The sequence below is a fragment of the Sphaerodactylus townsendi genome, linkage group LG06 (assembly GCF_021028975.2).
Source record: "Sphaerodactylus townsendi isolate TG3544 linkage group LG06, MPM_Stown_v2.3, whole genome shotgun sequence".
Taxonomy (NCBI): domain Eukaryota; kingdom Metazoa; phylum Chordata; class Lepidosauria; order Squamata; family Sphaerodactylidae; genus Sphaerodactylus; species Sphaerodactylus townsendi.
In genome coordinates this window covers 120,420,266-120,433,633 of record NC_059430.1, presented here as the reverse complement: position 1 = coordinate 120,433,633, position 13,368 = coordinate 120,420,266, and the positions used below count along the sequence as shown (strand labels likewise).

At 60.5% G+C, this 13,368-nt stretch overlaps 1 protein-coding gene across 1 annotated transcript; it reads right to left on the bottom strand.

Annotated features, from left to right (window-relative positions):
• Positions 1–6,098: 6,098 nt before the first annotated feature.
• Positions 6,099–13,094, bottom strand: LOC125435475 (hyaluronan synthase 1-like). The gene is made up of 3 exons (XM_048501675.1): positions 12,459–13,094; positions 9,305–9,530; positions 6,099–6,235 (listed from the first exon to the last, which is right to left on the bottom strand). Exons 1-3 carry the CDS (start codon positions 13,092–13,094, stop codon positions 6,099–6,101), a joined length of 999 nt encoding a protein of 332 aa, XP_048357632.1.
• Between the last annotated feature and the right edge of the window lie 274 nt (positions 13,095–13,368).

Here is a 13,368-nt window from a genome sequence, read left to right as displayed (position 1 = left end):
CCCCCCCCCCCCCCACCCCCCCCCCCCCCCACCCCCCCCCCCCCCCACCCCCCCCCCCCCCCACCCCCCCCCCCCCCCACCCCCCCCCCCCCCCACCCCCCCCCCCCCCCACCCCCCCCCCCCCCCACCCCCCCCCCCCCCCACCCCCCCCCCCCCCCACCCCCCCCCCCCCCCACCCCCCCCCCCCCCCACCCCCCCCCCCCCCCACCCCCCCCCCCCCCCACCCCCCCCCCCCCCCACCCCCCCCCCCCCCCACCCCCCCCCCCCCCCACCCCCCCCCCCCCCCACCCCCCCCCCCCCCCACCCCCCCCCCCCCCCACCCCCCCCCCCCCCCACCCCCCCCCCCCCCCACCCCCCCCCCCCCCCACCCCCCCCCCCCCCCACCCCCCCCCCCCCCCACCCCCCCCCCCCCCCACCCCCCCCCCCCCCCACCCCCCCCCCCCCCCACCCCCCCCCCCCCCCACCCCCCCCCCCCCCCACCCCCCCCCCCCCCCACCCCCCCCCCCCCCCACCCCCCCCCCCCCCCACCCCCCCCCCCCCCCACCCCCCCCCCCCCCCACCCCCCCCCCCCCCCACCCCCCCCCCCCCCCACCCCCCCCCCCCCCCACCCCCCCCCCCCCCCACCCCCCCCCCCCCCCACCCCCCCCCCCCCCCACCCCCCCCCCCCCCCACCCCCCCCCCCCCCCACCCCCCCCCCCCCCCACCCCCCCCCCCCCCCACCCCCCCCCCCCCCCACCCCCCCCCCCCCCCACCCCCCCCCCCCCCCACCCCCCCCCCCCCCCACCCCCCCCCCCCCCCACCCCCCCCCCCCCCCACCCCCCCCCCCCCCCACCCCCCCCCCCCCCCACCCCCCCCCCCCCCCACCCCCCCCCCCCCCCACCCCCCCCCCCCCCCACCCCCCCCCCCCCCCACCCCCCCCCCCCCCCACCCCCCCCCCCCCCCACCCCCCCCCCCCCCCACCCCCCCCCCCCCCCACCCCCCCCCCCCCCCACCCCCCCCCCCCCCCACCCCCCCCCCCCCCCACCCCCCCCCCCCCCCACCCCCCCCCCCCCCCACCCCCCCCCCCCCCCACCCCCCCCCCCCCCCACCCCCCCCCCCCCCCACCCCCCCCCCCCCCCACCCCCCCCCCCCCCCACCCCCCCCCCCCCCCACCCCCCCCCCCCCCCACCCCCCCCCCCCCCCACCCCCCCCCCCCCCCACCCCCCCCCCCCCCCACCCCCCCCCCCCCCCACCCCCCCCCCCCCCCACCCCCCCCCCCCCCCACCCCCCCCCCCCCCCACCCCCCCCCCCCCCCACCCCCCCCCCCCCCCACCCCCCCCCCCCCCCACCCCCCCCCCCCCCCACCCCCCCCCCCCCCCACCCCCCCCCCCCCCCACCCCCCCCCCCCCCCACCCCCCCCCCCCCCCACCCCCCCCCCCCCCCACCCCCCCCCCCCCCCACCCCCCCCCCCCCCCACCCCCCCCCCCCCCCACCCCCCCCCCCCCCCACCCCCCCCCCCCCCCACCCCCCCCCCCCCCCACCCCCCCCCCCCCCCACCCCCCCCCCCCCCCACCCCCCCCCCCCCCCACCCCCCCCCCCCCCCACCCCCCCCCCCCCCCACCCCCCCCCCCCCCCACCCCCCCCCCCCCCCACCCCCCCCCCCCCCCACCCCCCCCCCCCCCCACCCCCCCCCCCCCCCACCCCCCCCCCCCCCCACCCCCCCCCCCCCCCACCCCCCCCCCCCCCCACCCCCCCCCCCCCCCACCCCCCCCCCCCCCCACCCCCCCCCCCCCCCACCCCCCCCCCCCCCCACCCCCCCCCCCCCCCACCCCCCCCCCCCCCCACCCCCCCCCCCCCCCACCCCCCCCCCCCCCCACCCCCCCCCCCCCCCACCCCCCCCCCCCCCCACCCCCCCCCCCCCCCACCCCCCCCCCCCCCCACCCCCCCCCCCCCCCACCCCCCCCCCCCCCCACCCCCCCCCCCCCCCACCCCCCCCCCCCCCCACCCCCCCCCCCCCCCACCCCCCCCCCCCCCCACCCCCCCCCCCCCCCACCCCCCCCCCCCCCCACCCCCCCCCCCCCCCACCCCCCCCCCCCCCCACCCCCCCCCCCCCCCACCCCCCCCCCCCCCCACCCCCCCCCCCCCCCACCCCCCCCCCCCCCCACCCCCCCCCCCCCCCACCCCCCCCCCCCCCCACCCCCCCCCCCCCCCACCCCCCCCCCCCCCCACCCCCCCCCCCCCCCACCCCCCCCCCCCCCCACCCCCCCCCCCCCCCACCCCCCCCCCCCCCCACCCCCCCCCCCCCCCACCCCCCCCCCCCCCCACCCCCCCCCCCCCCCACCCCCCCCCCCCCCCACCCCCCCCCCCCCCCACCCCCCCCCCCCCCCACCCCCCCCCCCCCCCACCCCCCCCCCCCCCCACCCCCCCCCCCCCCCACCCCCCCCCCCCCCCACCCCCCCCCCCCCCCACCCCCCCCCCCCCCCACCCCCCCCCCCCCCCACCCCCCCCCCCCCCCACCCCCCCCCCCCCCCACCCCCCCCCCCCCCCACCCCCCCCCCCCCCCACCCCCCCCCCCCCCCACCCCCCCCCCCCCCCACCCCCCCCCCCCCCCACCCCCCCCCCCCCCCACCCCCCCCCCCCCCCACCCCCCCCCCCCCCCACCCCCCCCCCCCCCCACCCCCCCCCCCCCCCACCCCCCCCCCCCCCCACCCCCCCCCCCCCCCACCCCCCCCCCCCCCCACCCCCCCCCCCCCCCACCCCCCCCCCCCCCCACCCCCCCCCCCCCCCACCCCCCCCCCCCCCCACCCCCCCCCCCCCCCACCCCCCCCCCCCCCCACCCCCCCCCCCCCCCACCCCCCCCCCCCCCCACCCCCCCCCCCCCCCACCCCCCCCCCCCCCCACCCCCCCCCCCCCCCACCCCCCCCCCCCCCCACCCCCCCCCCCCCCCACCCCCCCCCCCCCCCACCCCCCCCCCCCCCCACCCCCCCCCCCCCCCACCCCCCCCCCCCCCCACCCCCCCCCCCCCCCACCCCCCCCCCCCCCCACCCCCCCCCCCCCCCACCCCCCCCCCCCCCCACCCCCCCCCCCCCCCACCCCCCCCCCCCCCCACCCCCCCCCCCCCCCACCCCCCCCCCCCCCCACCCCCCCCCCCCCCCACCCCCCCCCCCCCCCACCCCCCCCCCCCCCCACCCCCCCCCCCCCCCACCCCCCCCCCCCCCCACCCCCCCCCCCCCCCACCCCCCCCCCCCCCCACCCCCCCCCCCCCCCACCCCCCCCCCCCCCCACCCCCCCCCCCCCCCACCCCCCCCCCCCCCCACCCCCCCCCCCCCCCACCCCCCCCCCCCCCCACCCCCCCCCCCCCCCACCCCCCCCCCCCCCCACCCCCCCCCCCCCCCACCCCCCCCCCCCCCCACCCCCCCCCCCCCCCACCCCCCCCCCCCCCCACCCCCCCCCCCCCCCACCCCCCCCCCCCCCCACCCCCCCCCCCCCCCACCCCCCCCCCCCCCCACCCCCCCCCCCCCCCACCCCCCCCCCCCCCCACCCCCCCCCCCCCCCACCCCCCCCCCCCCCCACCCCCCCCCCCCCCCACCCCCCCCCCCCCCCACCCCCCCCCCCCCCCACCCCCCCCCCCCCCCACCCCCCCCCCCCCCCACCCCCCCCCCCCCCCACCCCCCCCCCCCCCCACCCCCCCCCCCCCCCACCCCCCCCCCCCCCCACCCCCCCCCCCCCCCACCCCCCCCCCCCCCCACCCCCCCCCCCCCCCACCCCCCCCCCCCCCCACCCCCCCCCCCCCCCACCCCCCCCCCCCCCCACCCCCCCCCCCCCCCACCCCCCCCCCCCCCCACCCCCCCCCCCCCCCACCCCCCCCCCCCCCCACCCCCCCCCCCCCCCACCCCCCCCCCCCCCCACCCCCCCCCCCCCCCACCCCCCCCCCCCCCCACCCCCCCCCCCCCCCACCCCCCCCCCCCCCCACCCCCCCCCCCCCCCACCCCCCCCCCCCCCCACCCCCCCCCCCCCCCACCCCCCCCCCCCCCCACCCCCCCCCCCCCCCACCCCCCCCCCCCCCCACCCCCCCCCCCCCCCACCCCCCCCCCCCCCCACCCCCCCCCCCCCCCACCCCCCCCCCCCCCCACCCCCCCCCCCCCCCACCCCCCCCCCCCCCCACCCCCCCCCCCCCCCACCCCCCCCCCCCCCCACCCCAGGCTGATGGGAATTGTAGTTCCTGAACATCTGGAGAGCCGCAGGTTCCCTACCCCTGCAATAGTCCCTCTAACTGTTCCCCAGTGCTGCACAGAACTTTCCAGACGCTGAGCAAAACTGAGCCACCTGGGAGAGCTCCCCCAGCTGGGCGGCCCCTGATTTACGCGACTTACAGGGAACGTTGACTCTGTGGTATCACACCCCTGCTCAGCAACTCCCTCTTCCCCCCTTCCTCCCCCTTTCCTGTCCTTTTTTCTTTAAAAAATTCTCCTCTTTCCCCCTTAACCTTCCCTCTTCTTCCCTGTTCCGCCTTATCCCTTCGGCAGGGGTCCCTCCTGAATTAAATGCTTCTGTGTGGGAGAAGGAGGGACTCAGGCACGAACTGGTTGATGGCCTGTGGTAAGTTGTATGTTATTCATATTTTAAATTTAAAGGTATTTGATAGGATGCGTTTTACAGAATTTATTGTGATCCCGCATCTTTGGTTAAAATACCTTCGGAACCGTCTCACCCCATACGTCCCGGGTCGTACCCTCCGCTCAACGGAGGCAAACTTGCTGGTGGTCCCCTGTCCCTCTATGATGTGGCTGGCCTCTACGCGGGCCAGGGCGTTTACTGCCCTGGCCCCTGCCTGGTGGAACGCTCTTTCTCCAGCAGTTAGGGCTCTGCGGAACCTTGGGGAGTTCCGCAGGGCCTGTAAAACTGAGCTGTTCCACTGGGCTTTTGGGGGGACCGGCCGCTGATTCCGCCCCTCTTATTGCCCTGCCCACTGGCTGTGTATCTGACCATCTGCCAGCCCCCTCCCAGAATTTGACCACTCCCAGGATTTGATCACTGGGGTGTGACGCCAGACGCCCTTTATTATAAGTAATTATTAACTATTTATTGATGGATGCTGCTGCGATAGTTTTAAGGTTTTGTATTTTAATTGGGGTTATTCGATATGTTTTATTATGTGTGTTGTTGTCTGTTGTACACCGCCCTGAGCCCTTCGGGGGTAGGGCGGTTTATCAAATCAAATCAAATCAAATCAAATCAAATCAAATCAAATCAAATCAAATCAAATCAAATCAAATCAAATCAAATCAAATTAATAATAATAATAATAATAATAATAATAATAATAATAATAATAATAATAATAATAATAATAATAATAATAATAATAATAATAATAATAATAATAATAATAATAATAATAATAATAATAATATAACCCCGGAAATAACCCTGAGCCTCCCAGGGAAGAGCGGTGAAAAAAAACTCCAATAAATAAAATTGCATTGAATAAGTAATAAATACAAACTCAAACAAATAAATACAAACTCTACCTTCTCAAGGTAAAGTAAAAAAGGTAAAGTTTCCCCTTCAGTCCTGTTCGCCCCTGGGGTACCACTGCAAGCAGTGATTTCAAAAGCAAGCTGTTTTTGTGGGGTAGTTTGCCATTGCTTTCCCAGGCTATTCTTTACCCCCTAGCTGTGTGCCAGGTACTCATTTACTGACCAAGGAATGGGTGGCTTGCTGAGTTGACCATGAGCCAGCTGCCAGGATATCTGACACACAGGGGGCTCGAACTCCTGACCATGTGAGTGGCAGTGCAAGCACTTAACCACTATGCCACACGGCTTCTCAAGGTACCACCCCCCAAACCTCTGGAGATTTCCTAAGCTGGAGATGGCAACCCCACCATCAGAGGGGGACAAAATCATTCCTGCATTCAGAGTCTTGCGTAGTAGATACCCTAGAAAACTACCTAATGGGTGTCCATTTTCGGGGGGGGGGGGCGGGGGGTTACCCTTTTCCATCATGTACCAAATACAGAGGCAGACTGACTGGGGACATGGGGTCTGGTACACTTAGTGCTGTGTTTCACTTTCAGGGAAAACGCAGAACCCAGAGGACTCTTCTGTGACGTGCCCTTACTTGGTGGCATAGCCGAGACTCAGGATGCGGTTGGTGAGATGCCGATCTTCGCCAAAGGTGCACTTTTTGCCTAAGAAGGTCTGATTGTACCAAGGCTCCAGGGCCTGCTGCAATAGGTTGTTACGGTACATGCCTGGAAAAAAAAAGTTGCGCCCCAAAAGATAAGGTCATGCCAGCATGCACACCATTTATACCCCTCTTTTCCCTGCCTTTGCACCAACTGTCTTCTGCATTTGGGGGTCTGTAATGCTATTAAATAGCCCTAAAGTTGGCTTTAAAACTACCTCAGAGATCAAATTAGCACACTGAGGCTCATTCCGCACAAACAGAATAATGCACTTTCAAACTGCTTTCAGTGCTCTTCGAAGCTGTGCGGAATAGCAAAATCCACTTGCAAACAGTTGTGAAAGTGATTTGAAAACTCATTATTTTGCGTGTGCGGAAGGGGCCTCATTGTACTGCACATTCATAGCATAGACCTGAAAAATACATAGACCTGAAAAAACATATTCAGTAGGCTAAAAATAAGTCTAATTTGAACCTTTCAGAAATAACAGAGAGATAGATTTTTTCTGCCATTTATAACAACATAGAACAGTGGTGGCGAACCTATGGCACGGGTGCCAGAGGTGGCACTCAGAGCCCTCTCTGTGGGCACGAGCAGAGTCAACCCCCCGCCCCACACACATCTAGGCTGACCTGGGCCATTGGGCTCGATTATTAGCATTAAACCTAAGCCCCAGTTTTGGGGAAGCAGTGTAGGTAACCCTGTTAAGCGCTGTTAAACCCCATTGATTTTCATGCAAAGAACTAAAGCATGATCCTTTGCCTGGGAGTAAGCTCGGTTGCTGGCAACGGGGCTTGCTTCTGAGTAAACCCTCCTAGGGTCATGATTCACCCGTTGGAAGAGTTGCAGGGTTGCTTCAAAGCAAAGCCACCGACTACCACCAAGCTTACTCCCGAGTAACGCACGCCTCGGAGCCAACCGTTTTTTCTGAACTAAAACCTCAGTATTCAGGTTAAATTGCCGTGTTGGCACTTTGTGATAAATAAGTGGGTTTGGGGTTGCCATTTGGGCACTCGGCCTCGAAAAGGTTCACCATCACTGACATGGAGGATTTGGTGTGTATTCAAGGCATTGTAGTAAGTTGGTTTTCATCAGGATGTTTTCCTTCTTTATATTGTCATAAGAACATAAGAACAAGCCAGCTGGATCAGACCAGAGTCCATCTAGTCCAGCTCTCTGCTACTCGCAGTGGCCCACCAGGTGCCTTTAGGAGCTCACATGCAGGATGTGAAAGCAATGGCCTTCTGCGGCTGTCTTCCGCATTTGTCCCACTACCCTTGCCTTCCATTACACATGAAAAAGCCAAGAAGGATGTAATTCTACTCCGTGGAGAGAAAATAAGCATTAAATTTGTTGGTGAATACTACTAGTCAATTCAGAATTACATATTGTGTTCATGGTATATATAAATAATATTGTATGGTATATATAAATAATATTGTGTAATGATATTGGATGATTTCATCGGCAATACTTACATTGTATATGCTTTGTAGAAACCCTTATATTATGGCTGAAGGATAAGGAATGTAACCATATTATTACTTCTTATGAAGATAGAGAAAAAGTGTAATTATCTTACTTCTCTTGAGGAAGATTTCTTGAAGACGCAACTGAATGCGTGAGGCGTTTGAGAAGTTGAAAACACGCTACATACGTTGAAAATGGCTGAATATCATTTGAACATTGGATATTTATCGCTAGTGGGTCATCGATTGGGCATTTCCCCTCATATTTGAAGACTGATATTTGTTTGGGATATGACTTAGGAATAAGCACGTGAATGGAACCATGTAGGCAAGACACTACCTTACGAATGAAATGGGATGGCAGTTCTATTATATTCTGAACTTTAAATATTTCTGTTATATTTACATGTTACAGTTATAGAATTGGTGATCACACAAGATCGTGTACTACATGTTATATGATATAGACATGTTCCTTAAAGTCTGCATAGCCTACGCCACTGTGCGACGCGTACTTTTGTCGGACATTTTTTACGTTGCACACGTTTGTCTGAGCTGTTTCCACCGCCCCGCACTGAGGCTGCCTGTCTTCCACCTTGGCTGGGCCTGATTCCATCTCGGGCCCTGCCTTTCCCCCCTCCCTCTCTGGCCTTTGGATCGGGCGTCTGTTTTTTAACAACTATTGTTGTTTTAATTTCTATTCATTTAAAGTGATTGCTGCTATTAGATTTTAATGGGGTTAAGTTATATTTGTGTATTTATTTGCTGACATTGTAAACAGCCATATTGTGAGCCGCCCCGAGCCCTTCGGGGGTGAAGTGGCCTATAAATCAAATAGATAGATAGATAGATAGATAGATAGATAGATAGATAGATAGATAGATAGATAGATAGATAGATAGATAGATAGATAGATAGATAGATAGATAGATAGATAGATAGATAGATAGATAGATAGATAGATAGATAGATAGATAGATAGATAGATAGATAGATAGATAGATAGATAGATAGATAGATAGATAGATAGATAGATAGATAGATAGTGTTGCCAACATCTGGTGGGGCCTGGAGATCCCTTGTTATTACAATTGATGTCCAGACAATACAGATCAGTTCCCCCTGGAGAAAATGGCTGGTTTGGAGGTTGGACCCTACAGCATACAACCCTGCTAAGGTCCTTCCCTACCCTAAACCATGTCCTCACCAAGCTCCTCCCCAAAATCTCCAGATTTTCCCCAACCTAGGGCTGGCAAGCCCACACGATTCAGTTACTCACTAGTACAGTTCCCAGCAGTGGCATAGCGCCCATAGGATAGGGGAAACAACGCCCTGGGCGGAGCAGCAGCAGAGGCGTGCCTGGGGCATGGAGAGGGCATGGCGGGGGGAGGTGGCACCGCAGCAGGGGTGCAGGGTGCACACATGCCCTAGGCACAGTTTCCCTTGCACCCTGGTTCTCGGTGTTCTGGTATCATGACATCCCTAAAAATGTACACTGATAGGATTATTGTGGTCTTTTTACTAAAAAAAGTCTAAATCGCTGACTAAATAAACCTCAGTAAAGCTCCCAATTCTGAGTTCACACCCTCTGAAGCAACCTCCCAAAGTCTTGAATATACATGTGCCATAGAAACAAAGTTGTCATGCAACTGATAGCCAGATTTACCCAGGGAGCCGCTGATGCAGGAAACGCAGTCAAAGTAAGACTGGCAGGCGCATTTGATGTTGAAGGCCATCCAGTTGCGCATACTGCTCATGAAGCTGATCAATGAATCAGATCTGTTGAGGATCCGCATTTCCCCCGCAACAGCCCCGTAACAATCATTTGACTCCAGCACCTTCACTAGCTCCACCGTCGCCTTTGAGTCCAGTTTGATGTCCGAGTTACAGACCTGGGTAGAAGTGATATGATGTTGTTGTAAAAAAACACACATTTCTATACCTTGGCTACACTCTGTAGGAACAGCCTGCTCAAGCAAGACTGCTTAGCCACGCATCAAATAAGATACCTCCATTTTGTAAGAGATTAAAATGAATTTGGATGCTGTTAATGGGAAGGTGACCTTACAGAAAAGCCAGTAGGACCTGATGTATGCAGGAAGTAGACAATAATTAATTCCACAAAATGAGAATATACCAAGGGGTTTTTTTTGGTCAGTTTGCATTGATGAACTGGTTTGATTTCATATTTGAGCACCAATGTTGGGTATGTATTGTCTTCTTGCAAGACTTTCTCTGGCTAACTGTTATTGTGTACATGTTTACGTGGACATTAAATATACTGTGATTTTGTACTACCAGCGTGCTATTCCCATGAAGTATAGTTAAGGCATGTTGATGTTGATTTGACTTATCTATACACAGTTGGACCTTTTCTGTTTACCAACATGATGAGTTCTTAACCATAGGTCTTTCCTGGTGGGTACTTTTCAAATTTCCCACAAAGCCTACTTCCTGTCCACCTCACTTCCTGTCCATCTCCCCACTCCAATATGGACAGCTCCAACTCTAGAGCAGTGGTTCTCAACCTTCTTAATGCCGCAACCCTTTAATACAATTTCTCATGTTGTGGTGACCCCCAACCCTAACATTTATCCATTTTACAGATGGAGAACGCTGATGCAGAGAGTCTTAGGCGACCCCAGTGAAAGGGTTGTTCGATCCCCAAAGGGGTCCCAACCCCCAGGTTGAGAACCACTGCTCCAGAGGGAAGTGTATCCCAACTGAATATCCCTCTCTGTTTCCTATACCCCAACTTCTTAAGGAAAAAAAGAGAATAAAACAATAAGAACAGCAATCATAGAAAACATCTTTGTTACACTTCCGGGCACTGAGAGATCTAATAGAATTATGCCAACTGATCCTCCACAAAATCATAAAATGATCAACAAACTTTACAAAAAAATTTTTGAGGACACAGAATTTTTTTGAAGGTAAATAGATTCTGTTAAAAAGAAGGTACTACGTGATCCCAATTTTTTGAGCAGTCTGACGTTTCAAGGCAGTTTTTGTGTGAACTGATTCCATATGGATTCCTGCGATGTTTTGATGCTGTTAACAGTAACTGTATCTTTACAAAAATCCTAAGAATATCCAAAGAGCCCTGCTTGATCAGACCAGTGGTCCATCTAGTCTAGCATCCTGTCTGACAGAGCAGCCAACTGGCTTCCCTGGATGTCTGTCACAAGGGCATAGGGGCCAAAGGCCTTCCCCATATGTCACCTCTTGGCACACGTGTTCAGGGACTTACTTCCTCTAACTGCAGTTTGAGGCCTTTGTACAAATGGGCCCTGTTCTCCAAAGAGTATTATGCTCAGTAAACAGCCTGTTATGCACAAGGCATCTGCTGCATGGTGGGAGCAAATGCCCATTGTTGCAAGATTTCTTGTATGAACCTATTTCTTCAAGCCCCGCGTTCACTTTCTATTTTCCCTGCAGCAAGCGAGAACACTTCCACAAATTTAATTTCGCTTTGCAGCTAGAGCAGGCAGATTTGCCAGTGAGCACAGTCTTGCCCTGGGCCTCTTCCATTTGGCCATAGCCAGCCCGCCTAGTCTCACCCCCCACTCCCTCGCGCTGCTCTGCACACTTCCCCCACAACCCCTTCCCTGTTGCTGACTCCTCCACACTTCTCTAATTATTTGTACTGATACATCGATATCGTAATAACAGAGAGTTGGCTTTTGCAAAGGAGCAGCACAAGCAGGGTCTCTTTCTTGCTCCACCCCATGTCCCTCACTCTGCTTCTGTCCTCCCCGATGATCTGGAGGGCACTTTTAAAACTTTCAGACAAACTTCTATATTAATAACATGTCTCTCTCTTGCAGCATGTTTCACCCTCGGACTAGTGCAAAAAGTTCACCTCTATCCTTTCCTTTACCGAAAAGCATCTTTAAGAGGCCTTTGCAGCTTTGCAGCTAGAGCAGGCAGGCAGTGTTGGGTTCTCTGTGTTGGGTGCCATCAAGTCTCAAGTGACTTCTGGAGATGCCAGCAAGGGGCTTTCGAGGCAAGGGAGAAGGAGAGGTGAGTTGCTGTTGCTGTTGCCTTCCTCTGCAGAGCCTTCCTTGGCGGTCTCTCTTCCAAGCAGGGCTGCCAACCTCCAGGTGGTGGCTGGAGCTCTCCTGGGATTACAAATGATCTCTAGCAACAAAGGTTGGTTCACTTGGGAGAAAATGGCTGCTTTGGAAGGTGGACTCTGTGGCATTATACCCTGCTGAACTCCCTCCCATTCTCAAAGCCTGCTCTCCTCAGGTTCCACCCCCCCCCTCCCAATCTCCACCTATTTCTCAACCTGGAGCTGGCAATTGTACTTCCAAGTACTCATTAGCTTCTGAAATCTGATGAGACCAGGCTATATTGTGCTTCTTTCCCTCCAAGAAGTCCTTTACACCACAGGTGTCAAACTCGCGGCCCTCCAGATATTATGGACTACAGTTCCCATCACGGATGATGGGAACTGTAGTCCATAACATCTGGGGGGCCGCGAGTTTGACACCTGTGCTTTAGACCCATTAAAATCTTTCCCCACCTTTCGCTTTACATTCGTTCATTCATAGAGCCCATGTCTAATCAGTGGGTTCCAGATGTCTCATGAACTTACACCCTATCACGCCAAGCATGGCCAATTTGGAATTGTAGTTCATGCTGATGGGAATTGTAGTTCATGAACATCTGGAGAGCCGCAGGTTGCAGACCCCTGATCTAGAAGCAAGCTTATTCTTCCATTGTCTTAACTTCAAGTTTTCTTTTTTTTAAAGAGACAGTCTGGTTCTACACTGAACCACATCAACATATATTAAGGAAGAATGGAAAACCCATACCTGGATATGGTCCACAGAGTCCCCTAGAGCTCGGAAAGCTGTGTACATCGCCTCCCGCTTCCCACCTCGCTTCTGCATGATGCAGACACATCTCTTGCTCCTGATCAATGTCTCCACTTCCCACTGTTGGGTCTCCTTCTGATCCCCGGTCATTGGGCGGCTATGGTAGTTGCCCTCCCAGACGTAGGTACCTAAGTCATCCCAACGAAAAACTTCCTGGAACATCTCCATCATGTACCGGTCCTCAGAGCCGTTGCCATCAACGACCATCACCACGGAGAGAAGGTGCTTTGGGTAGGCCATGTCTCGGATGGATTCGAGGCACTGGCGCAGGCGGGAAGGGGTCTCCTGATAGGCCGAAATGGTGAGGGCTACTGTTTTGGACAAGCTGCAGGGCGCGTCGGCGCGGCGATGCTTGCCCAGTTCCTTGCATGCAAAGCATCCCTGAGCGAAGAAGAGGAGGATCAAGAAAACTTCGTAGAGGCCCAGAGATGCCAGGGTCAGCACATGGGACTCCATTTGGAAGCCCAACGTGTAGGAAGCCAGGATGGTGATGAGGAAAAGGGAAGAGAAGAAGTAGGTGAGGAAACAGCGGAGGAAGCAGGATAGAAGCTTCTTTGATACAGGCTGTGCCATGACTATAGGCTGTCAAACTGAAAGAGAGGAGGAAACATAAATATTAAATACTGCCCCTATTGAAAGGCCCCCCCTGTGGTTCCTCTCTTCCCCAAACCCTGCTCTCTCGAAGCTTCACCCTTAAATTTCCAGGTATTTCCCAGTCAGGAATTGGCAAACCTCGTTGGTATCCATCTTTCCTTTTCCCCAAGAATTTCAGAGCAGCCCCCACGGTTGTTCTTCCAACCACCATTTGAGGTAGGCCAGACTGAGAGGGAGTTGCTCTTGTGAATTT